General features: G+C 42.0%; 3 protein-coding genes and 1 pseudogene across 4 annotated transcripts; 2 read left to right on the top strand and 2 right to left on the bottom strand.

The window, feature by feature from the left end:
• The first annotated feature begins 3,578 nt into the window (after positions 1-3,578).
• Positions 3,579-9,252, top strand: LOC102712897 (magnesium transporter MRS2-I). 2 transcript variants are annotated; one of them, XM_015835595.2, is made up of 11 exons: positions 3,600-4,155; positions 4,621-4,650; positions 5,153-5,267; positions 6,140-6,261; positions 7,096-7,170; positions 7,834-8,061; positions 8,140-8,184; positions 8,339-8,383; positions 8,465-8,494; positions 8,731-8,850; positions 8,938-9,252. In XM_015835595.2, the coding sequence occupies exons 1-11, from the start codon at positions 3,910-3,912 to the stop codon at positions 9,022-9,024; spliced, it is 1,143 nt and encodes a 380-aa protein (XP_015691081.2). In that variant the 5' UTR covers positions 3,600-3,909; the 3' UTR covers positions 9,025-9,252. The 2 variants fall into 2 exon arrangements, with proteins under 2 accessions (XP_015691080.2, XP_015691081.2); XM_015835594.2 differs by having other exon boundaries at positions 3,579-4,155; positions 7,834-8,184.
• A 450-nt stretch (positions 9,253-9,702) lies between these two features.
• On the bottom strand, positions 9,703-11,223 carry LOC102712620 (two-component response regulator ORR41-like). The gene is made up of 4 exons (XM_006650502.2): positions 11,154-11,223; positions 10,876-11,061; positions 10,642-10,761; positions 9,703-10,193 (listed from the first exon to the last, which is right to left on the bottom strand). Exons 1-4 carry the CDS (start codon positions 11,214-11,216, stop codon positions 10,140-10,142), a joined length of 423 nt encoding a protein of 140 aa, XP_006650565.2. The 5' UTR covers positions 11,217-11,223; the 3' UTR covers positions 9,703-10,139.
• Positions 11,224-16,409: 5,186 nt separating this feature from the next.
• LOC102709730 lies at positions 16,410-21,459 on the top strand (annotated as a pseudogene).
• A 2,239-nt stretch (positions 21,460-23,698) lies between these two features.
• On the bottom strand, positions 23,699-24,943 carry LOC121053840 (PRA1 family protein F3-like; the record flags this gene model as incomplete). Its single annotated transcript, XM_040521809.1, has 1 exon — positions 23,699-24,943. A coding segment is annotated over one exon (966 nt), but the record flags the coding sequence as incomplete, so codon positions are not given.
• Between the last annotated feature and the right edge of the window lie 582 nt (positions 24,944-25,525).

Here is a 25,525-nt window from a genome sequence, read left to right as displayed (position 1 = left end):
TTGTGTAGCCATCGAGGCATCGACCATCGTCGGTTCTTCACTGAGGGAGTGGCAGCATGGAGCAGGTGATTGCTGATATATTGCCTGATAATCCTGCTGGCCTGTTCCAGAAGACACCTGCGTCCTCACTATGGTCATAGTTTTATGGCCGACCTGTCATATTGTTTTCTCGCGGAGAATCAAGGATCCATCCGAACGGCATATTTACAAACAAAATTTAATTTATAAACAAAACTTTTATATACATATTCTTAGTAATATAAAATTAAAGGTTGAAAAAAAAACTACGATAAAAAACATAATGAACTCTAAATCCAAGGTTTAAAATTTAAACTTCGTTTTATAAACATAAATAGAAGCGAAAAAGATGAGTCTGTTAGTCTCTTGCTATGTGTGATTCATTGCTCGTTAGTGCAAATAATATGTAGGATTTGACATTAGGTAGTACTCTATCTGTTTCATTTATTTGGTATCGATGACTTTTAGATTTATGGCTGAACATTAATCTTATTTAATTTGTACGTAAATATATAAAAATATTACATGTTTAATCTAGTAATAAATAAATCAAATCATAACAAACATTATGAATAATTACATAAATTTTTAAATAAAAAATGATTAAATGTAGCCTTAATTACATAATTTTTTAAATACAAAATGATTAAATGTAGCCTTAAAAGATAATAATATAATATCGAATAAAAAGGAAGGAGTAATTGTCAACGCCACTTGAAGAAGCCACATAAGAAACTGGCACCTGCCATCTTGCTAACGATTCCACATTTTTCCACACGTACTTTTCATGATAATGTTACTGTTAATGCTGACATGGTCTGATTACGAGTTAATTGATGGCATTGGCATCCACTTGAAAAGCACATCTGGTGTCAACTCGTCGATCTCTTTTGCAGGGTTACATTCTCGTGTGGTAATTAATCAGAGGAACTCCCAGCCACGTGAATTTTCGCTGTCACTGTTGCTGTTGATGGAGACATTGTACAGTACGTAGTGGCGTTCTCTGAGACGAGGTCAACTGTTGGTTAGCCTTAACAAGCGTCGTACCCGGACAGCCGATCAGTGGTGGAGGCATCAGCCGGTGCATGTTAGGCCCAGCTCGTTCTGATTCCACGAGAGAGAAGAGTAAAATACATGGTCGGTTCGTGATGTGTTATTATTTAGGTCTATAAACTTAAAAAATACACGTTTAGATCCATAATCTTGTTTTAATGTACCATACAGGTCTATGATCTGGTTTTTATTGTATCATCTAGATCCTGGATGGTACATTAAAACAAGATAATAGACCTAAACGTGTATTTTCTAATTTGATGTACCTAAGTGGTATCACGCCACAAGTTTAATTACCGGCTATGTACTATTCATAGAAAAATGTAGAAGAAGATGATATTTGCTCAGAATTTTTTTATTTGTTGCAGCTGATTTTAAGTCCATATTTGATCATTCGTTTATTTAAATTTTTGTGTAAAAATGTGTGTGTATATATATATATATCATGCTTAAATTTTTTTACCGGTAAAACAAATCATAATAAATAATTATATAAATTTTAATATAGAATGAATAGTCAGATTCAAAAGTTAACGTAAAATTCAGTAAAAAGTTGGAGGCAGGATGATTTATTGGTTCGTTGATTTTTAATACAGAAAGTACGTAATGTGGTGCCGTTATAGGTTATGTGTTGCCGTCAAGCTGATTTGGTACGGTATACTTTATGGTGTCCTGACGTACGTCACCCCGGCCGTGTACTGGTAGCCCTCTTCTCTAAAAAGTTAAATGGGATAGATTTTGATCCATGATCAATCAAATGAAGTTAAATTAGCATATACTCCGTACGACTTGCACCAATTTATACCAATCGATTCAAAAATTACCAGGACCCCTAAAAGTGTTAATGCCAGGTATACTTAGCTTGGCACCTGTAGTTTAACGCCAAGCTACTCGTTCAGACAAGAGGCAATTGTCCTTTTTCTCTGGTTGGGAGTACGACACGACCTCGACGCACGAGTTTCATTTGCACTATGTACACTTCCACCGGATTTTTCCTTTACTCTTTTATAGTTTTTCTGGGGCTTTTTCAAATTTATCACTGATTTTTTTAAATTGTAAGTATGTCATTCGAATGATAATTCTAGTAGTATTTCTATATTATATTTTTTAGTAACAGTTTTATAATAACGTTTTAAACCGGTAAGTAAATTTATAATTATCCCTATTTTCAAGTAAGCACTTCACCGGAGTCCGGAGATTTCCATGTAGCTGTTCTCGTGGAATCCTCTCCCTGAACTCATCTGTCTGTGGAATCTATGCCCCCCTGCGATCTTGTGCAGAGACATTGTTCTCAGGCTCTGATGAGTCGACGTGAACAGGCTGCATCAAACTTTGCTTTTGTCACTGGAATCTAGTAGGATCCCCAGTTTTATGGATTGCTTGGCTTGGATCCTTGCCTGAATTTTTCGACGCCATCTATTAACGAGTACTAGTACGAATTTTTCCTGTGTATATTTATTTACGGGAAACCCGAAGTCGTGCGAAAATGACTCGTCTACGTTCATTCGTCATGGCAAAAACAGAATTGACGAGCGTCAGAGATGCTGTACATGCAGAAAGAATCGGTCCCTGCGGCTGCGTAGAATTGACACAACTTCAGAGATGATGTACAAAATCAAATCGAATCAGCTTATTAGTCTAAACTTTTTACGGTGAAAATCCCTCTATATACATGTCCTTATCTATTTAAAAGTTAAACCTGAAAAATAAATTAAGATAGAAAAACATAAAATCAACTAAAAATTTAATGATGAAAATATAAATTTTAATGTATAAACATAAATAGAATCGAAAATATTAGATAATAGACCTAAAGTTTATCTTGCATTGCCCTAATCCAACATTATGGAGCTCTAACCCTGGTGAAACACGATCGTGTCAGGGAAAAGAAAAGAACGGAACGGTATGTCCAGCCACAAGAAGCACACGCACTTTTGCCCGCTCTTTTCACCGATCGACGGGACGGCACGCACGACGGCGAGGCTCTCCACCGCCCCCAACTCGTCGACGTCTCCCTCCCACCGTCTCTCCCTACCGAGTCAGTACCCCAACGCTCCCGAGACGCACGGCGCGATGCAGGAAAACGAAAACAGAAAACGTAAAAAGAAGAAAAAAAAACGCACGCGCGGCCGCCTGGCCTGGCCCGGCGCGCGCGTACGCTGCTACGCTGACACGGCGGGGAAAGCGTGCGCCAACTTGACACCAACCACACCACCCCGGCAAACCAAACCCAACCCAACCACGCCACGCCCCTACGCCGCGGCCGGGAACCATCTGCACGCATCGCGCACGGCGGATAGGCATCGGATTCGACCCCCTCCCTCCATCGGCGCCTCGCGTCGCCATCGACACCGGCGGGCTCGCCACCACCACCACCGCATCCCGTGCTCTCCGCTCGACGAATCCACGCGGAGGGCAACGCAAAAAAAACCCAAAAAATTACCGATCGCCCCGTGAACCGAATCACAGTTAGCAGCAGCCAGCAGCAGCAACAACCCGACGAACCGAACCGCGAGGGGTCACCAACGCGTAGTCGCATCGGCATCTCTCTCTCCCATTGCGCTGCACGCGCGCACCACCACGCCGCCGTTTTTATCAACGCCTCCTTTTCTACTACCGCAAAAGCTCCCGTCCCCTTTTTTCCCTCTCGTCGCGGCCGGGAGCCAAAAGGGGAAGGGGACTTGGAGAGCGCAAGCGAGAGGAGAGTGGGCGCATCCGTCCATCCATCCCATCCATCCAGCCATCCACCACCGCCAGGGGCGTCGTGGGCGGCGGCGGAGGAGGGGGGGAGGCGGCGGGGAGATGTGAGAGGGGGACGCGGTGGGGGCCGGAGCGGAGATGGCTGCGGCGGCCGTTGCCGGTGGGGAGTTGGTGGTGGCGGCGGCGGGTGGGAAGAAGCGCGGGGCGTCGAGGAGCTGGATCCTGTTCGACGCGGCCGGGGAGGAGCGGGTGCTGGACGCCGACAAGTACGCCATCATGCACCGCGTCGACATCAACGCGCGGGACCTGCGCATCCTCGACCCGCTGCTCTCCTACCCCTCCACCATCCTCGGCCGCGAGCGCGCCATCGTCCTCAATCTGGAGGTGCGCAACCCCTACGCCCTCCAACCTTGTCGGTTGCTTCCGTGGTTTTCGCTCGATGCGATGGGATCGTGGAGCGCCCTGCCACGGCGAATTCCCGCGAACTACTACCCAATTTCGCGCATGTTAGTAAGGATATATTTTTTTTCGGGTAGGGGGATTACGTTGTGATTTATGCTCCTTCCTGCTGCTGCTTCTGCGCATAGAGTCAGGCTGCACTTGTTCCACGTACCGAACAGATTCCAGGATTGTCAACCTCGTCCTCACGAGGGCGATTTGAACGGGTCTCTGATGCTCTGCGCCGTGTTTGCTTTGATCCAAGGGAGCTAGCGATTAGCGAATTGATACAACTGCTTATTTTTTCTGTTTAAACACTGTATTTTAATGATTATTAGGGTTCTATCATGGTGGTTGCTAACGATTTCCGTGTTTGTTCTTGCTGGAATTTTTCCTCGATGGTCCGAGCAGCATATAAAGGCGATCATTACTGCTGAAGAGGTGAATTTAATGCTTTTCTCCCCTTCTGATTGTTTTTCATGCACTAAGAAGGTTCCATTCGGGAACTATGTGGACAATTCCACTGATCCTGACTTTACTGCTTAGCTATTTACAATGTTTTGAGGGAATATTTATTGGAGGGAATATCTATTTATAATGTTGAAATGCTTATCAGGAGATTGGGGTTATATAAGGCTGTAGCACTACCTTTGGGTTTTGTCTTAATCTCTGGAGTTATGCTGGAAGGGGAAAGATGCATAATTTCTGAACCTATAGCTCCATACAATGCTTGTTTTCTAGGCTTGTGTCAGTTTAAGATTAAATTTGTTGCCACTTGGAAATAAAATACAATATTGAAGTTTTCAAATTCGTTTTCTATATAATAAACTGGGCACCATAGTTTATAATTTATATAGAACTGCGAGGATCTTAAATGTCATTTTCATAGATGCCAAACGATGTTGGTGGTAACTCACAGTAACTATTTTTATTCTGTGCTCAGGTTTTGCTCCGGGATCCATTGGATGATAATGTGATTCCTGTAGTAGAGGAGCTCCGGAGACGACTAGCACCTTCAAGTGCCACTCAGCATGATGTGGAAGGTGCTGAAGAAGATGGTATGTCTGGCTTGTGACTTTTTGATCTGAACTGCTGATGTTCGCAACATGATTCTGTGTCTGTATGAGGTTGGTTGTGGTAACTCTATATGTTTCTTCCTAGATGGTGAAATCACAATGCCCTTTTGATGCTAAGGAATTGGTAAAAACAATGCACAAAATGTTTTGAAGAAAAATGAAAGAATACAAAGATATTAATAGGTGTAAACTTCTTGATTGGGATGCGGCCACACCATCCTGTTGTATTCTTCTTTAATCTGTGTCCTTTTCAGTTGGACATTCTGTTGAAAGATGCAACCCGTCAGTCCAGGTAGAAAAGTCCAAACCATACAGCCACGACCTGTAATTATTATTCTGTGATGTCTATCCGGCTTTCTTGCACTAGTCTGATACATTGTGTATCAGTATATATTGGGCCCTTTTGTCTTATATTGAGATTTTGGGATCAATGAAAGGATTTTGAGAGATTCGAATATTAATTCGATTGGATTCATTAGTCAAGACTAAATTTAAAACATTATGGCAGTCATATAAACAGAGAACCTTGAGATTAATAAAAAATGATCACTATATGAGGACTTTTCTAACCTCTTATGCATACTACTTGTTTTGTGTCATTTGGTCTACAATATGTAATACAATAATTGATATGCCACTATATAACCATAAGTTGATCCCTTTATATCAAATTGGCTTGGAAACTTTCTATCTATCCTATAACTCTTACCAGCCAATGCCAGTTGGTATGCTGATAAAATCCTGCCAACTTTTAACAATAGTTGTGGTTGTTCTGATTGTAATATTCTGTTTGTTGTTTATGAACTCCATCAACAGTTTCCTAATGTCCAGAAATGCAATTTTTTTAACTCCAGAATCTCCATTTGAATTCCGTGCACTGGAGGTTACTTTGGAAGCCATTTGCAGTTTTCTTGGTGCACGTACTACGGAGTTGGAGAGTGCTGCTTACCCAGCTTTAGATGAATTGACATCCAAGGTGAGTGAACATATGCTTACTGTACTGTATTCCCTTGGATTGAACTAGATTCCCCCCCCCCCCTAGAAACATTATATGTTTGATTTTATTTAAAGCAACAAGCATAATATGTGCCAGATGAAGAAATACACTAATTCTCTTATTTTCATATATGGAATAAATATATAAACGAATTCTTGATAGGTAAACCGTAACATAATGCTGCCACATCATATTTTACTCATGCTATGAACTATTCAATTGCAATGTGTAGATCAAATGCTGATTCATAGGAGTGCTATCATTGTTCAGTAGGAATTGTTGCACAGATTGACCAAATACATGCGCAGTTGTTACCTTGATTCTTTTCTATAGCTTAAAGGTTGCTCTTGGCTGTATATGTTTCATCATCCACATAATGCCATCAGTATATATGTGTTGACTTAAGGTTAAGAATATGAGATCTTGCAATTTACTGATATGAAGAGCATATACTTGATCTTGCAATTCACTGGAGTAAAGAGCATATACTTGTCTCAAAATGTTACTTATGCCATTCACAATTTTAGCAGCGTAATAGTGTAGTTTTACTCAAGTGGTGGAGTGCTGTATTATTGATTTTTGTTTGCTGCCAAACAAAATTGTAGCTAAAGTTGCATTGTGTAATTGTATGATGAGCTAAAGTTACATTAAAGAATTTTATGAAAATCTTAACAGCTATTGCTTGAAACTTTCAATGCTTATCAATTTCCCATATACCAATTAAAAGACTTTGTCTTAAGAGGTCTCATTGAAAGTTAGATGCAACTGTTTCCTTGCAGTTTATGCGTACTAACTTGATCTACAAACACACAGATTAGCAGCCGCAACTTGGATAGGGTGCGGAAGTTAAAAAGTGGTATGACGAGATTGAATGCGAGGGTTCAGAAGGTCTGATTCCTTGGTTTGCCATCTGACACTATTGTCTGCAGTAACTTATCTGTATATTTTCAGATATTAGTCATGGTGTTGAATGTATCTTGTATATGCCAAATTCTCATTGAATTTCTACTTTTGTTATGAGCAAAGTTCTTGTAATTAGCCATATTAGTGAAAGAACTTGTACACTTGTGATGGGCACTGCCAAGCTTTTATCATTTCTTTGCTATGTCATAGCACATATAATGCTGTCCTCAGGATTATTAACAGAAGTAAATAACCTCACTCGTCTAGAAGAGGACTGATAATATTACTCCCTTCGTATTTACTACCGTTGACTTTTTGGCACACGTTTGACCATTTATCTTATTCAAAATTTTGTGCAAATATGTGAACATGTCAGTTATAATTAAAATAAATTTAGTAATAAATTCAATCACAGCAAAAAATGTTAATTACGTTAGTTTTTTCAATAAGACAAATAGTCCAACATGTGACAAAAAGTCAATGGCGTCATCTATTGAATGGAGGGAGGGAGTATTTGCTGTCTATATTTGAAAACATATAGTTCTCTTCCCTTCCATTCCCTTGCATACTTGGTACAAGTCTCATTGTTTACTTTCTTTTCTTGTTTTTGCTTTCCTAGTAGATCACAAAATGTTCTCTGTTTGCCAGGTGAGAGACGAGCTTGAACAATTATTGGACGATGACGATGACATGGCTGATCTTTACTTGTCTAGAAAATTGGCCGGGGCAGTTTCCCCTGTCAGTGGTTCCGGTGGACCAAATTGGTTCCCAGCATCCCCAACTATTGGTTCAAAAATATCAAGAGCAAGCAGAGCCAGTGCAGCAACTGTACATGGAAATGAAAATGATGTTGAAGAGCTAGAGATGTTGTTGGAGGTCGATCTTGCTTGTTTTTCTGCATCACAATGTCTTGCCTCTCTCTGGCTTAGTACTGAAAGTTTCTTAAATTTGCAGGCATACTTCATGCAAATTGATGGCACATTAAACAAATTGACAACGGTAAGTTAAGGCAGCTAAGTCAAATTTACAATATCAGATTGGGTTAGCAAAACTTGGCCTAAGGCTTTTGTTTACAAAGCAGCATCATTTAAGATTAAGAGCACTCTAGGCTTTCACCCTTTTCTGACTTCATTTGTCTGCAATACCGTTTCAGCTGAGAGAGTATATTGATGACACAGAAGATTACATTAATATCCAGGTAACATTTCCCTATGATTGTTGTTCATCGCATGCTGATTATTTTACTATCCCAGCACTCACCACATTATTTCTCGTGCAGCTTGACAACCACCGTAATCAGTTAATTCAGGTAGTTTCTGAACTACAAGGCCTTGTGATTCTCTTTTGCTTAAGTGCAAATTCTACAGAAATAGAATTGATTTCAAATAAGCGTGCGTCACACCCACATTGAGACCTCATAAACCTTGATTACTACCTATTCAGATGCTTGTGCCATTCTAGTTAGTAATGGTCATATAGTACTTGCACGTATAATATATCCGACTTTCTGCATCAGTAATATATCTTAAATTTTCTTACCTGCAGCTAGAGCTATTCTTGAGTTCTGGGACCGTATGCTTGTCTCTTTACTCATTGGTTGCTGGAATCTTTGGTATGAACATTCCATACACCTGGAATGACAACCATGGATACATCTTCAAATGGGTAAGCCAACATTACAAAAGGGTCGTCTACGGTCAATAATTCATGGCCTGTCTAATTTCTCTGTATAACTTTGTTCCTGCATCGCAGGTGGTTCTCGTCTCAGGGCTTTTCTGTGCCTTCATGTTCGTCACCATTGTTGCTTACGCTCGGCACAAGGGCCTCGTCGGGTCCTGAACCATGTTACTCGCTTGCCTCAACTATAAATTTGAGATAGAGCAACCATGCGATCTTGCGTATGATTCATCTCTTTGTACCAAAAATTCACCACTATAAAATTGGGATGATGAAAAAGAACAATAAATAGGAAAAAAAGAGAGAGTAAAATCCAAAGAGATATAATGATGGCTGACTCCTTTACTCTTCGGCTGCCCCTTTTAGGTGAAAAAGGGCAAGCTGGTACCATGCACATTTTTTCTCTTTTGTCTCGCATCACCACATCCTAATGCAGCAGGCAAGTAAAGACCCTGGTAACTTCAGAAGGAAGTGTTGCGACGATACATGCTTCATTGCAGACGATGATATTCCCAGAAAGGTGGTCTAAGATTTTTTCCTTTTTTTAAAACCATGTGTAGGAGTTGGGAGTGAATTAACAACAGAGCAACTCTTACCGAAAAATCGAACCAATCTCCTTCCCTTCTATAAGGCGTACATGAACATAACCTAAACATATTTGGAGAAGATTATCTTCGTTTGCTGCTAAGTTTTTGTTGATCCAATGTGAGCTCAGTTATGAATGGCCTACTGATACTGAGATCGCACTGCAATCTCCAACAGTGAGATTTGTTATGTTCAGTTAACTGCTTCACAATTAGAAAAATCAACTAATGGTAATGTGTATCATTGACTCGTAGGTCAAGCACGGTCAAGAACTCAAGACGGCGTGAAGCTCTCCCCACATACACAAGGAAGAAATCAAGAAATAACCCAAGACGACGTGAATCTCTCCTCACATACACAAGGATTTCATCAATAAATTAAGGAGGTACTCACAAATGAGGCCAATAGATGAGCATTAAGCCCAGCAAATCTTCATTTAAGTAATAAAAGCCCATCACTTCTGCCTCCCGCAGCATTACAAAGCCGTGCTGGTCATCAGCCAGATATTTACAAGAGCTAAGATGCTCATGCATGCATGCTCCTACGTTGCAGACTAGCTTAGACAATAATTACACACACCTTAATTTTTTTTTATCCTTACACAAGGATCGTCTATAATGCATAAAGTCCACTTATTGGAGGCCTTGACATTATCTAGCAGGCATACACACTTGCAGTATATATATAGGTCGTTAGGCAAGTCTAAATTTGGAAAGAATATTCCCCAGCTTCTCCTTTGTCAGAGGCTGCATTCACGAAAGACCAAATTAAAAGAATATATTTCACATATTAATTCTCAAAAAAAATACGACTTCCGTCCCATAATAACCTAATTTTTTATTTTTCCGTATCCAATGTTTGACCATTCGTTTTATTTAATTTTTTTTTGCGATTAATATTTTTATTGTTACTAGATGATAAAATATGAATAGTACTTTATATGTGACTAATTTTTTAAAGATTTTGTACAAAATTTTTAAATAAGACGAATGGTCAAACGTTGGACACGAAAAAATAAAAAATGAGGTTATTACGAGACGGATGTAGTACTCTAGATGAAAAAATGTTAATTAATTAGGAAATCAACGGTGGGCAGATCGATGTACATACTAGTAGACGGCGTTCTTGCCTTTGCCATGGACGCATCAATGTCAGTGCTGCATGCGCGGTACGTGCTGGTACTTTGATTCTCACCTTTGACGTGAAGTCGTCGGCGCCGGCGCCGATGAAGGCCTCGACGTCGGCGGGGAGGCCGTCGCTCGACACGGCGACGATCGGCGTGGTCACCCCCATGGCCCGGATCCGCCTCGTCGCCTGCACACACACACGATCCGCCGCGCGCGCGGCAAATGAACACGTACGAACACCTGCAGCTGAATTGCACATGCACTGATCCCATGCAATGCATGCGTCGTCGTGATCGGTCACCTCGTGGCCGTCCATGGCCGGCATCTGCCTGTCCATGAGGATGAGGTCGTACGGCGCCGCCGACGCCGCCGCCCGCACCCGCTGCACCGCCACCTCCCCGTTCTCCGCCTCGTCCAGGACGTGCCCGTCGTCGTCGTCTCCGCCGTCGCCGGTCATCGCCGCCTTCAGAGCCGCTCTCGCCACGACCTGCACCCACAGGCCACAGCTCGATCCATCGATCGATCGATCCAAATCACGTACGAACATCTTGCTAAGCGCTCAATTAATTGATTAATTACCCGGTTGATCTCCTCGTCCTCGACGAGGAGCACCCTGATCATCCTGCGAGCCATTATTTGCATCGCCGGCGGCGGCGGCGGCGCCCTGCAGCAAGCTATATACCAGCAGTAGCTGCATGCTAGCTGGGATGCAGTAGGTAGCTTAGCCTGGTTTAATTGAAGCAGCAGTAGTGGAAGATCGTGAGGATCCTCGCGTTGTCACTGTTGGACGCCCGGCTTGCACCGAGTTTGCATGGGTTGCGATTCACACGCGATCTGCAGCTGCCTGGCCTATTTCCTGCAAGAATCTGTACCAACGCAACTACTAGCTACTACACCACCCACCATCTAATCATCTAGAATACAACAATACATATAATTTAGAATACGCGTAAATGAAGTTTGTGTAAAAATATAACTTAGAAAAATTTAAAATTTAAAATAACAATTAAAAATAATTATCATCAAAATAAGATACTGTATTTAGATACAATTTATAAGGATACTAGCCACGCAATATGTGCGGGCCGATGTACTAGTTCTATGAATTGAACGAGGCCAAACTGAACAGTTTCAACTTTGCCAACACATATCATCATTCCAAGCTTATTGTCTAATCGACACATAGCTCTGACTTTGTTGCAAACACGTCGTAGTTACTGACTTACCACCAAGATGATGAAATTGCTTCGACTTTTCATTATGGACAAACCAAAACCACCAAAGCACCGCTTCCTCTCAGCGCTAGCAACACAGGAGACTGCAACGTGTCATTGTTGCCGATCTCCATCTCACCCCCACTACTAAGCAGCTTTGACTCCACCAAGCATAAACAAATAATACTAGTTATCTCTTGTACCATAATAAGCGAAACCAAGGAGGCAAAAGCTTAATCCAACCTCCTAGATCCATGGAGCTTCGGAGCTGACATAGGAAACTACTGGTAAACACTACACGAGAAAGGTTCCCCGAAATGATGTCCCCATGAAGAACACGTTCATGTTTGTCGTAAATTGTAGCACGTCTTTTACTTGGGTATCAATATGGGCGGAGGGGAAACAAATGCCATAACAACCCATCCAAAAAAAAAAAAGAAAACAACGCCAAAGGTGTCACCATCATCACGCTAGCCAATGGCATGGTAAATTTTTTCGCCCATGATTCCCTATCTATCTCCACACACCCAACCCAAACAATGTCTATTGCCCCCTACACCAACCCTTCATAGGCCAAGCCTAGCCATCCCCCACAACCCGATATGCTCACTGGGCAGTTCCATTTGCCTCTACGTTGTCACCATCCCTTTCTCAAACTTCCCATGACCATGGAACAAGGTTCAACCATAGCAAGCAGGGGTTCAAGGAAAGGATGGTGTCGTCTCACACACATGCTTCCTTGCTTGCTGCCTCCCAACTCTCACTCCTCCTTCGCTCGGTTGTCTAGGTGTTATCTTGCGACAGAAGCTCCAAAGAGCCCATGTCGTCACTAGTCCGCCACCCTAGAGAACATTGTCGGTGGTCACTCCTCTTCACGTGAGAACCTGGCCAAATCTTAGGTGGAGCTGGTGGTCGAACTCGACATAAGGACTTCCCATCACACAGTCGCATTGCCGTTGCCACTACATTGTTAAGGCTGTTACGCCATATATAGCCACTGTCATGTTATCAACGTCGTCATCGCTGTCATGACTACACCTTGTCATTTAGGATTTGGCCCCGCCGCCACCATCCCAACTCATCACGCCGTTGGCTAGCGGGTTTCAGCAAGGAGACAAGAATAGGGTGGAGGAAGGCGATGGTGTGGCTGCTGCTAAGGTTTATCGCCCCCAAACCATCCTCTTGAGATGACTGAGGGGTCACAGGTTGCTGGCTCTGCTGCTAATAATTTAGATCTTCATGTATGTTCTCCATGAACGCACTGCAATTGGCATTTGCTGTTGTCTTGTTAGGGCCGTGAATGGCTGAAGATTGCACACTACCTGTAGCTAGCTCGTGTCCATGGCTGCACATGACTTGGTCGCGGTTGCAGCTAGGATGTGTACATGTAAACCGCTTTACGATCCAAGGGCTCCTTTGGGAGAAAAATAAATTTTGGAGGAATTTTCGAAGAAATAAATTTCTATGGAAAGAAGAATTTTTATACGATCCTTTGAAACAACGGAATGGCCCTTCCAAATTTATTTAAAATTTCTTGGGATTAGCTCAAATGATAGAAATTTTGGAGGATTTTTAATATAAGGTTCAATCTCTTGAAAAATTCTCATGTTTATACCCCTTTCGATTCCTGTATTTTTCTCATATTCCATCCAAACCACTCTTATAGTTTCCGTGTGTTCTTTTGTCCATAAGATTTAAGCCGATAACACAACTAAATCTTGCGTTTACCTATTTATGTGTTTTGATCATTAGAAAGAGCCTGCCTTAGGCCTGAGATGGTGCAAGTGGTGCGTCGATCAGATCCGCCGAGAATTGGGTGCAACCGGGCCCCATATGGATGTGCGGCCCACGGGCCCAAGGCCCATCATCGGGAGGTATCGTAGCCGTCCGTACTCATCCATGTACGGCCTGTATGGTCTGTGGCCGCTTGACTGCGGCTGCTGGAATACCATTACTCCTGACAGGCATGGACAGCTCACAGTTGCTCTGCTCTTGCGAACTGGCCACCCCTGCAAAATGGAATGTTTGCTTCTTTGCACGTCACTTCGGGGGTGTTTGGGTTTAGCCCATTGTTCTATTGAATGTTTGAACACTTATTATAAATAGTAAACGTAGATTATTAATAAAATCCACCCATAATCTTGGGCTAATTTGCGAGACGAATCCATTGAGCCTAATTAAGCCATGATTAGTCTATGTGATGCTACAGTAAACATACACTAATTATGGATTAATTAGGCTAAAAAAATCATCTCGTGGATTACCACTCATTTATGAAATTAGTTTTTTTATTAGTCTATGTTTAATATTTCAAATTAGTGTCCAAATATCCGATGTGATATGGAGCTAAAAAGTTTAGCCTCATCTAAACAACCCCATAATCTGAGAAATCAATCCTAAATAGTTGTCAATCAACTAATAAGCATACGCGAGAATTTAGATTTTAAGTTGATTTTTATCCGTTTTTTCATCGTGTTTTATTTTATATCAGCATTTGTTTCTAGATCATTAATAATATTAATAATATGTATATAAAAATTTTACATGTGAATTATTTTTTAATGTTAGTAACATGTTTTGCTTATAGTAGGTTAAGTGTTTTCTTTTTTTGGTACAAATTGTTAATACGATGCATTTTGGTTCTTGAAGGCTTGCATCGCAGATTGCAGTACATGCATGTACTGAAGCCTGACGGTGAGAAGGGCCCATGTCAGTCAAAAGCCATGCTGACTCTGCTCCCTCTGCTTAACTGTTGTACAGGGCGGCAGATGGCGTTATTGAGGAATCCATTGGCCTTTGTCTTCCTTGGGAATCAATCATACATTGTCCATGTTCGATACAACACGATGAGTGAACAACAAAAAGGCACCCATGAAACATGATTTGAACAACATCTTGGGTGATCCGATCTAATTTGGAAATTGTTTTGTTGGTCGGTGACATGTCGCAAAAAGAATAATAGCACATTTCCAGCGGTAATAGGAAAGACAATTGTGAACTTATCACTAATTTGAATCATTATTGCAAATCTGACATTAAAAGAAATTAAGAAAATACCATAAAACTATCATCCAATAGTATTCTTGTAATATTGAAAAAGTCAATGGTAAATTTACAAAAGCCTCAAATAAAAATGGGAGCTGATTTACTCTCCATTTAACATAAATGCTAGTATGGCAATATTGAAGATGCCGGAAATCACGTTAAATTGGCGCGAAAACCATATATTATGGATCTTAGCTTTTATACTTTTGCACTCCATTTATCCTATAATAAACAACCCTAGGATTGGATGACACGTCATGAATGTGAGCATTTAATTTTAAATCACCATATATATGTATGTATAATTTTATTTATAAGTTATTTATGATCGTTTTATTCATTTTTTTCACGATACCGTAGTCTCTAGTTAAAAAATAAACTAAACTTTATTATTTATCTTAAAAATAAAACTTACGATATTTATTTGTTTAAATGATAGACAATCACCGAGTAACCATGGATCCACCCGTGTCCATCCGTGAGGTGACATCGATCTGAGCTACGGAAACTACCAATAAACCTGTACTACTGGTGATAATGACTAAATGACGTTGTCATGGCTTTGCCAATCAATTTCCTTCTCTACGATCTCTCTGACAATTCGTGTGTTTTTTTTTAAAAAAATAATGATTTCAATCTGCATAATCGTATCATGCGACAATGGTGTCATGATCAAGTTTAGACGCATAGCTACCAACTGGGATTAATCTAGATGACAAGTATAATCTAGGAGCATTAATTAAATTAAGTTTCGGAGATGTGTGTCTACGGACCAGCTAGTGAAATACTCCCTTCATTTCAGTATGTCCATAGTCGCGTACTATAAGGTATCTAATACTAGTACAGTTTATTATATGTTAGAACGGAAAGAGTATTTATTTATTTTTGACAATGGAAGTAATCTGAAGTTACAACTGACTAAATAAAAAATAATTTAAGAATAAAACTTTGATATATGTATTTTTGGATATCTAAATGTCAAAACGGGAATATAAACTTCGGTGTGAAAAATCTAAAATTAACTTTAACTTTAAAATTTACTTTTAGCTTATAAACATAAATATAAATAAAAAGATGAGGTGATTAGTCGTGAATAAGAAGTCAGCATGAAACACTGATGGAGTGAGAAGCTAAGACTCCTTCCTTTTTTAATGAAAGCAATAATAATTCGAATCGTACACATACTGTATTACGATACATATACGGAGAAAAATACGCCGAGCTGAAAAATTCTTCTGGCCCCCGAGTCCCTCCACTACGCGCACCCGGCGCCGCCCACACGCAATCGCCTCCTCCCCTCCTCTCTATTTATACACAGAAGAATAATATAAAATAGGCTTACTTCCCCACCCTCCCCCACCCCCGCGTCTCGCCGGAGCTCCGCCGCCGCCGCCGCCGTTTTCTGCCGGCCCGCAGAACACGCGATACGCCAGCGCACGACGCTTCGTGTTCCGGAGTCTCCCTTCCGCCGTGTCCGCCGGCCGCCCCACGGGCCCTGAGTTTGGACGAGGCGTGGAAGGTCGCCTTCAAGCAGGAGGAGGAGGTGGTGGTGGTGGTGGTGGGCGGCGCCGTCGCGGGGAGATGGGGGCCGCGCGCGGTGGGGTGCGGCGCGTACGGCGTGGGGCGCTCGCCGCGTGCATGACGTGCCCGCTCTGCCGGGGGCTCCTCCGGGAGGCCACCGCCATCACGGAGTGCCTCCATACCTGTAAGTTCCCTCTCTCTCTCTCCATCTATCCCGCAACCCGTCTCCGGTCTCTGCGCGCGCGCGGCGCCGCGGTTCGCCGCGCCGACGCGCGGGTGCGCGCTCCTCTCTCTCTCTCGGGCCTCGGCGCCGCCTTGCGTTGGCGTCGTCGTGTCGCGTGTCGTTTCGCTTTCGCCTGCTTGGTTTCGGTGTCGGATTCTCTGCGTTGTTCTCTAGCCCGGTGTACTTCGTGATCGGGGCTGCTGTTTGATGCGAGTTCTCGCGATCCCAGAAGAGCGGCGGGGCGAGGGCGGGGGGCGCCGCCTTTCGCGTGGATTGCTTCCTCCCGCTCCGCGTTCGTTTCCTGTGGTGTGGTCTCGACCGTGGCGTTCAGCTCGCGCCGCGTTCGCGACCGCACTTGCCTTTTTCCCCGTGGCCAGTGGCCGGCGCTGCTGTTGGAGCACACCGTGCTTTGCGCCTGCGTGCTTCTTGTTCATCGTCGTCGGGCGATGGCTCATTCCACCACGTCGCCATGCCTCCGCCTGTTCTTGTTCGAGTTCTCCTCTCGAACATTCCATGGCGGCGTCCCGTGGTAGCTCCACAAGAGCTGGCTTTATCGTGATTGAGTCTGCTTGCCTTGTCGTCGCAGAGTCACAATTCTGCTCTCCGGCGGTTGCGGGCGGGGGAGCCACTCCGGAGACGCCACTCTCCGCCGCCACCCTGCGACTGTCTGTAGTTTTCTTCTCATGCTCTTGGTCCATCGCATGCCCAGCGTGCTCCTGTCCCTCCGGCGCTGCCTGCCATGGCCGCGATCCTGTCGTGTCCACGGTGTCGGCAATGCTGCAAAGCTGCTACCTTTTAGCTAATCCAGGCAGCCTCATCACCGCCGCCTAACGCCTCCCTTCGAGTAGAGTTTCTCGGAGGTGGCCGCCGGCGTCGACCTCTTGGCATGGCGTTCGGTCCAAATTCCCTCAAAGTCTGAAGTCTGAACAGCCTATGATATATGGTTTCTTTCTGAGCGTTTTGGTGCTGGGAAAAAGCTGTAAAGCGTCAGCACTTGTTGCAGAATGTGGGGGTTGTGCGCCGTTGACGGGGTTCGGCCACCTCGAACAATAGGGATAATATACTATATCTCTAGGTATTTTAAAAGACAACTTCTTCAATGATTTAGTTTTTAGCAAATAATTCATAATGTAAATAGTCCTATAATTCATTCTCATTTGACATTAATATATATACAAGAGACTATCTCTTAATTAAGATATAGCTTTATCTCTTTTCTATTAAAAAATTGTATAGTATACCTTATATATAGTTTATACTAGATACCATTGGAGGTGGCCTTCCTGTAGCTTCCTTCATGTTAGTTTGCTAATGGTGGGGGAGCTGGGAGCATGGAAATTGTGACATTTTTGCACCGATTGTGATCAGAAAAATCCTATCATTTTGGTTAAATCCTCGACACTTCTCATCGGGAGAATAATGATGGCAATGTAGTTTTCCCAGTCATCTAGTCAGTGCATCTGAATGAGTTTGTATTAGCCAATTAGTTCAGGTCTTATGCATTCTTGATTGGACAAATTTTGCTATTTGTCAGCCGCTTGGAGTATTTCTTGTTCATTAGTCACGTAAACTTGCACACTGTTTAATAATGCTACTAGTATAGTGTAACTTTACATAATTTTTTTTGGTTTGCTTTGGTTTATACTCGTTGGAAATTAATTCACTTCCTCGGTTTTAAGTATTCTAGAATAATTCTAGCATATGCTTATCTCCTATCTAAGAATGTAAAGTTCTAGATAATGTATGAAGTCAATGGCTACTAAAAAGTTAAGAGTGTAGTCTAGATAAATCCTACACTATCTAGTGTCTCTTGTGTGTGCCTGTATATATGCATGGGCTATGTACATTTTGGATTGAATGAGAGAACAAAGAAAGCTAGCTAACAAGTTTAGTTGAAGCTTGTGTGTTGTCTTCTTCTTGTTTCTTCATGAGGTCCTTCAGCATATAGTCTTTGTAGCACATGAACAACTTTTTTTAATAGGTGATGCTTTGGGAGTCAATAGATAGTACTTACCATTGTTCAACTAACTAATATAGTTTATAATTCGAGAATGGAACAAAACTGTTAGAACATTTCATCTAACCAATCAAAAAACAAAATTGATGGATATATAAGGAAAAAATAATTTTATGATTAATAAATGGCCATTTGTTGGTATAATTGTTAAATTGAAAGTTTGTGATATGAACTAGATGATTGATAAATAAGTCTAGTGTGCTGTTGCAACGTACATATTAACTATTGCTAAATGAAACCATTAATACGCTGAACTAGAGAGTAGAGATGATGATATTATAGAGATTGGTCTTTATTTTATTGTTGCTACTTGCTGCTAAAGGAGATCTCATGCTTGCTCTGAAATACACAATTCTCTTTTAACTGTGTTCGAAACTAGTATGAATTCTTTTTAATTCATTGTCTTATCATTTTAAAAAACAGTTTGCAAGGAGTGCATTATGGAGAAAATAGATGACGAAGAAGTTGATTGCTGTCCAGTATGCAACATTAATCTTGGTTGTGATCCTGAAGAGAAACTCAGGTGAAACTATTGTTATGATTCTTTTGTGAAACATTATTCTACTATTTTACAATGAATACTTGACTTCAATTCATTTACAACTCATTAAGAATCAATATCATTTGGATCTCTAGAGTTCGAGATCATAGACCATGCTATCTCTTTTTGGTCATGATAACATATAACATTGTTGTCAAACTTTGACTGAAAGAAATAAAATGATAATAATTTATGTAGACCATTTTATCCTTTTATCCATTCTTGATTTGTATGGCAATCTGGTTTAGGAAACAATATATTTAATGTCAATTTGTTTACTGCCACAAGCTTCTTATTCATGTCTAATTCGTCAAGTTATTGAGATACAAGTATTCATATTAACATGATTGATTTTTTTTTGAAGGCCTGATCATAACGTTCAAGATATCAGGAATAGAGTTTTTCCACTTAAAGTGAGAAAGGTTGATACTCATAAGGCTTCAACTTTGACATTGCCATTAAAGAGAAAACAAAGGTCGCTTTCTTCCTTAGTAGTTGACACTCCAATGGTAGTTGACACTCCGAGGGTGGCAATACAGACTAGTTTGATCGGACAAAGAACCAAAACTGCAAGAAGGACATGACATCAGTCTTCCATATAAATTCTACCAAGATGACGAAAATTGACAATAAAAAGCAGGTAATATTACTGTATTACTTAACTGTTTTATGTGTAGAATCAGATGGTATCATGCTCAAATTTGATATGTCTTGTATAAGTAAAATACATCGCTGGTCCTAAAACTTGTGGCGCGGTATCACTTAGGTCCATAAACTTAGAAAAAACACGTTTAGGTCCATGAACTCATTTTAACATCTAAAATCATGGACCTGGATGGTACATTAAAACGAGTTCATGGACCTGGATGGTACATTAAAACAAGTTCATGGACTTAAACGTGCATTTTCTAAGTTTATGTATCTAAGTAGTACTGCGCCACAAGTTTAAGAACCGGCCGTATACTTTACTCTTGTTTTAATCTAACTAAATATTCCACTCCTAAATAGAATAATACTAATGTGGATGGCACAATTCAGGCACCTTTTAAAGATAAGAAGGATGACAAAGAAGATCTCAAGAAACCTTTAAATAGCTTGCTTGAAGTTGCAAGCAGGGCACAACTTCTTAGATCGAGTACTAAAGGCCATGTTGACAGGGAAAACAAAATAAAGACTTCAGAGGGTGAAGAACTAAAAATAAAAGATGTCACAAAGGACAAAGTGGTAGTTATGGGCAAAAAAAATATGCCATACCCAGATAAGTTAGGAAAATAATGGCAATACTTTACAATCTGCGGATGCACATCAAACAATAACTGATTCTACTAAACAAATTTGCTTGAGATGAAGATGTTTTCTTCAAAGATATTGCTTGCATCTTTTTACCCACTACTACAAATTATCTGAGCTACAAAAATGTGTCTGACTCCAAGAATTTCTATTTATTTTCTTCAATATGTGTTTTGTCCTTATTTCAGAGATGGAAACCTACAAGTTTCCTTGATCCAGAGATACATCATGAAAAAACTTGATCTAGCAAGTGAAGATGAGGTGAGGCTCAATTGCCATAAATACATAATCATGCAATATCACTCGCTAGATTGGAATTTACGCCATTTGGCAAACCACTCTTAATTATCTTTGCGACAGAGGTTGTTGGTTTTGTAGATTTGATTCTTTTGTTATCCACCCTTCAAAGTGGGCTCTTGACAACAAGTAATGCACATGAACAACGATAAGTACACTCTTTTTCCTGATACTTTGTATTCTCTCTTTGCAAATGCAGGTGGAGATCACATGCCATGGCGAGTCGGTTTGCCCCTCGACCACTATGCAAAGCTTGCTCGAGCTGTGGCTGAAGAGCTCACCCGTAGAGCAGGTCCAGGCATCGGTGGGCGCAACAGCCAAGGAGTTCGTCATGGTGCTAGGTTACTGTCGGCCACAAAGACCTTCTTCTTAGCTGCAGCTCCACTCCTCTAGTGCCATCATGAGTGTGCTATAAAATCTTTAGCTTCAGCACAATTGCAGGAGGAAAAAAGACTTCGCAATTGGTGATCGATCAGCTCATATCATCCATCATCCGTTAGAATAGGATAAAATGAAGAACAAGAAAAATTACACCTTTATCATTTTTTAGATTATGTAAAGAGGGATAAACAAAAGGTAGAACATTTATTAGGCTACTAAGATAAATCTAAAAGGGAAATCTAACTATGTGTAGTTTACAGTTTTGATGAAGTTTTCAGGTGAATTACTTATCCCCTGTGTTGTTTAACATGTGTTGTGCCTACGTGAACATGCTATAATTTTTATCCATCTGTGATCATGCAAGTTTCTCTAGTTACTGTGGTAGTAAATTGGTCAGAGTGAGATGGTCTGTGCTGTATAATTGTAGCAAGGTGTAAGTAGCAACTGTCCATCGATTTGTCCATTGCAGCGGTCTACTGGTTTTTGTTTTGACACTTTGATTGGTAACGGTTTGCCATCTATCATGTACTGCAATGGAGGGTACTTCTTCTATAGTTTTTACGCTACTTCACAGTCAGAAGCAAGGGTGAAGATTCAGAGATGTTCCATTCTAGACAGTGCGGGCGGCAAAGCGCCATTGTCAGCCACTTCCACTCTCCCACTAATACAATGACAACAATAGGCTACCGGCAAACAGCTCATCCTCCTCACCTCGCCATTTCCTCATGCTCCCTCCTAGTATCTACTACAACATCGGGTGGCTCATGAATTTCGAGCCCCATCGAGACGTCGTTTGACTATTAATTGGACCTGAATTTTGAAATTTGACAAATTTTAAACAAAACCGTTCAAGATGCACATGTCGAGCCAACTTGAGATGCTCAAATTTTGCCAAGTCCGTTCTAGTTTCATCGAGATTGCAAACCCTGCTCCCTCGGGAATGGAAGAATTTCATAAAATTTTATAGGAGTTGGAACTAATTCATATAAAATTCTAGTGTTGGAAGGGATCCTTTAGTTTATTTACTTATGGTAATGGAATAGCTAGAATTCTGGTAAAAACATGTTTTCACAATAGTTACTATATTTTATTATTAGGCCATACGAATCTAGACTGTTCTTCATCTGAAAGAAATCGCCGAACAGCTTTCTTAGTCCATGGTGCTTGTAGGACCGGTTTCTGATCTCAGTAGCTCAGCTGGTCCAGGACAACAAAAGACCAGATCATTCATTCTCGCCTAAGAAAGAGAGGCTTTGTTCTGAGCGAAGCAAACAGATGCTACGGATTTCATTCACAAAAAAGAAGAAAAATAAATGTTAACGAACGTGTGTACAACACTGCCACGCCACGGTTTTGACTTGACCATTTGGTTCACATAATTTGATGGCATTAGACCAAAGCAGTAGCGCACACAGCACAAAAGAAGTTTCCTTTCGCTGAGAATAACAAGGAGCAAGTAGAGCTGAAATGATAGCACAACCTTTACCATGCAGCTACAGCACAGTCGTACATCAAATTGCAACTGCAGAAAAGAAAAGAATGAGAAAATACCAAGCCTTTCTTTTCCATCATTCAGAAAGTATGTAGTTTTCACGATACAGTTGCTAAAGCTGATCATTCAAGTGAACAGTGAACTAAAAATGCTTGTGGACAGCATATAAGATACAATCAAACTGCAACATATCTGCATTTGCACAGTGAAAAGCCAACGGAGCAAATGGGACATAGGCCCTAATGTGCCTTTAATCTTCTCTTGTCCACCAAACAAAATCTTTAATCTCTCCTGTCCACCAGGTGGAATCTTTAATGATTAAACTCAAGAACAGCAAGAAGTTGCTGCGCAAATGCCTATAACAGAGACGATCAAAATGTATTTGGCATTTCCCCTTGGATCCAAAGTCATCTCATCGGAAAGGAAGTCACGTCAGAACAACCTGGTTGCCACTTAAGCATTCCAAGGGTAGACAAATACACACCCATACACATTCAAGAGAGCGCAAATATTGCTGTGATATTTGTATTGTCATGAGGCCATGACAGCACACAAAAAACACAGATTGATCGATGGGCATGCACCAAGCAAAAAATTATGACGGATTATGATGCATCCCATTTAGGGGAAGTAATGGGTCCAACCATTTTACTTACAAAATTTAATAACTGGGTTTAAAACGGGTTGTGAAAGAACCCACGGGCCTTGGCCATTGCTTTTCTCATGCGCACAAAACCCCAACATACATGTGAGAAAAAGCGAATCATAATGCGAAGCATAAGCATCAATTATTACCATTTGCAAGCTAGAGAATCAGATCCAATGGCCACTGCCCAAAATCTATAGCAGCAACGTTGCAAATTAACACCACCACCATATAGTAGTAATTACCAACTCAATTCAGCTGTCACTCACATATGTTCATAGTAGTACTCTCTCCATATTTTTTTTTATGTATGACACCGTTGACTTTTAGAATCACGTTTGACCATTTGTCTTATTTAAAATTTATATCCAAATATGCAAAATTATAATGCATAATTAAAATTTCTATAATAATAAATCATATTATAACAAAATAATTAATAATTATATACCTAAAGATCAACGGTGTCATATAAAAAGATATGGAGGGAGTATGATCAGAAGCAAACCTAATATTTTTACACGCTATCTAAAGAATCAACAAACACTTCACCATATATCACATCATGATCAAATTCAATAGCTAGGTCTGATAATTACATAGTAAAATTTGAGCCAGCACATGACAGAAATAATCACTCATAGCTAATTTCAAGACAAGAACACCAATTAGCTGCAAGTGTTTGATAAAGAAGAATTTGTGCGTCATGGGAGATCATCATACCAAGCCGACGGGATCAACCGATGCGAACGTAGGTGGGCAAGATTGGGCCGGCCGCGCTCATGCCGGCAGCCACCAGGCCGTCACCGGCCGCCTCCTGCTCGGTCAAGAACAGGTCGTCGGTGGAGCGGAGCGTGGCGTGCGCGCCGACGAGGGCGGCCCCGATCATGACCGAGCCGATGACGTTCCAGCCGACGTTGGTGAAGAGCAGCGCGATGACGGTGACGCCGGTGAGGGCGGCGAGGACGGTGCCGTCCTCGAACTCCATCCCGAAGAGGCGGAGCGGCTGGCCCGCCGACGACGCGGGGCGCGCGAAGTAGAGGAAGAACCAGGCGGCGCAGAGGGCGAGGAGCGCGAAGAGCGTGCCGGGGTGCCAGAGCAGCGACGCGGCGACGACGGCGAGCACGGAGAGCGCGTAGTTCGCCCGGAAATAGGCCACGTTCCGCCGCGCCCTGGCGACGGCCTCCCCGACGCTGGGCGGCTTGGAGAAGGCCGGCGCCCGGAACACCTCCCCCCACGGCCGCCGCGCCGCGATGAGCGCCTGCCCCTGCTCCCGGAACCTCGTCACCAGCTCCGCCGCCTTCGCGATCGGCGACGGCGGCGCCGTCGGGTCATGCACAACCGCCCCCTGCGCCACGGGCTGTGCCGCCACCGGCGCGGGGTAGGCCGACGGAGGTGGCGGGTAGGTGGGGATCTTGGCGTACCCTCCGGATGAGGCGGGCGCCGCCGCGTAGGAGCCGTACATGGCCGCGGCCGCGGCAGGCGCGGGCTGCGCGGCGGCGGAGGAGCTGCGCATGGCGAGGCGAGGCGAGGCGAGGCAAGATCGGCGAGAGGAGGATGGGAAAGTTGGGGACGCACGCGAGCGCACGACGGAGCGAAAGGGAGAAGAGGAATCGGAGCAGGGATTGAGATTGGGATTGGGATTTGCGTTTGCTTCGCTGGGAAACGGGAAATGGTGTTTCCGCCGTGTGGAGTCGCGTTTTTTTTAACGACGGGGTTGCTTACCATCGAAGCAGTAGCATGATCGTGTTGACGTAAACAGATAATTGTTTGCTCTTTAGTCTTTACTTCACCGTTTCATGCCATGTTTAGATGACAAAAATTTTTGGAGAAAGGATCACGGAAGGAGTTTTCGAACGTGAATAAAAAACGAATTTTACAGCTCGGCTGGAAACCGCGAGATAAATTTTTTGAGCCTAATAAAACCGTCATTAGCACATATTGGTTATGTAGTACTTATGGCTAATCATGGAGTAATTAGGCTCAAAAGATTCGTCTTAAGATTTCTCCCATAATTATATAATTAGTTTTTTTCTTCTATGTTTAATGCTCCATTTAAATGTCCAAAAATTTGATATAATGTTTTTGGAGAAACTTTTTGGGAACTAATCGAGGCATCGGAATAGTGGTGGTATTATACCTCAGCTGTGTCTAAAGGAATACAAGTTGCGCCAATAGCATTTTAGGGACAAGTTGACTTGTACCATCGTATTTTGAGGCATTTATTTTTTATCACTGCTACAGTAACAGGATTATATATTTATCATCCTGTTACGTGTCATAG

The sequence above is a fragment of the Oryza brachyantha genome, chromosome 3 (assembly GCF_000231095.2).
Source record: "Oryza brachyantha chromosome 3, ObraRS2, whole genome shotgun sequence".
Taxonomy (NCBI): Eukaryota; Viridiplantae; Streptophyta; class Magnoliopsida; order Poales; family Poaceae; genus Oryza; species Oryza brachyantha.
The sequence above is the reverse complement of the archived record's forward strand: the minus strand, read 5'-3'. Positions and strand labels throughout refer to the sequence as shown.

What these genes read in the sequence shown, in the direction of transcription:
- LOC102712897 (XM_015835594.2), top strand. Translation starts at nt 3,910, where the DNA reads ATGGCTGCGGCGGCCGTTGCCGGTGGGGAGTTGGTGGTGGCGGCGGCG. An exon ending in TAGATGAATTGACATCCAAG is followed by an intron (nt 6,262 to 7,095) that starts GTGAGTGAACAT and finishes ACAAACACACAG; the next exon opens with ATTAGCAGCCGCAACTTGGA. An exon ending in ATGGATACATCTTCAAATGG is followed by an intron (nt 8,851 to 8,937) that starts GTAAGCCAACAT and finishes CCTGCATCGCAG; the next exon opens with GTGGTTCTCGTCTCAGGGCT.
- LOC102712620 (XM_006650502.2), bottom strand. Translation starts at nt 11,216, where the DNA reads ATGCAAATAATGGCTCGCAGGATGATCAGGGTGCTCCTCGTCGAGGAC. An exon ending in CGGCCATGGACGGCCACGAG is followed by an intron (nt 10,762 to 10,875) that starts GTGACCGATCAC and finishes GTGTGTGTGCAG; the next exon opens with GCGACGAGGCGGATCCGGGC. An exon ending in CCGACGACTTCACGTCAAAG is followed by an intron (nt 10,194 to 10,641) that starts GTGAGAATCAAA and finishes TCGTGAATGCAG; the next exon opens with CCTCTGACAAAGGAGAAGCT.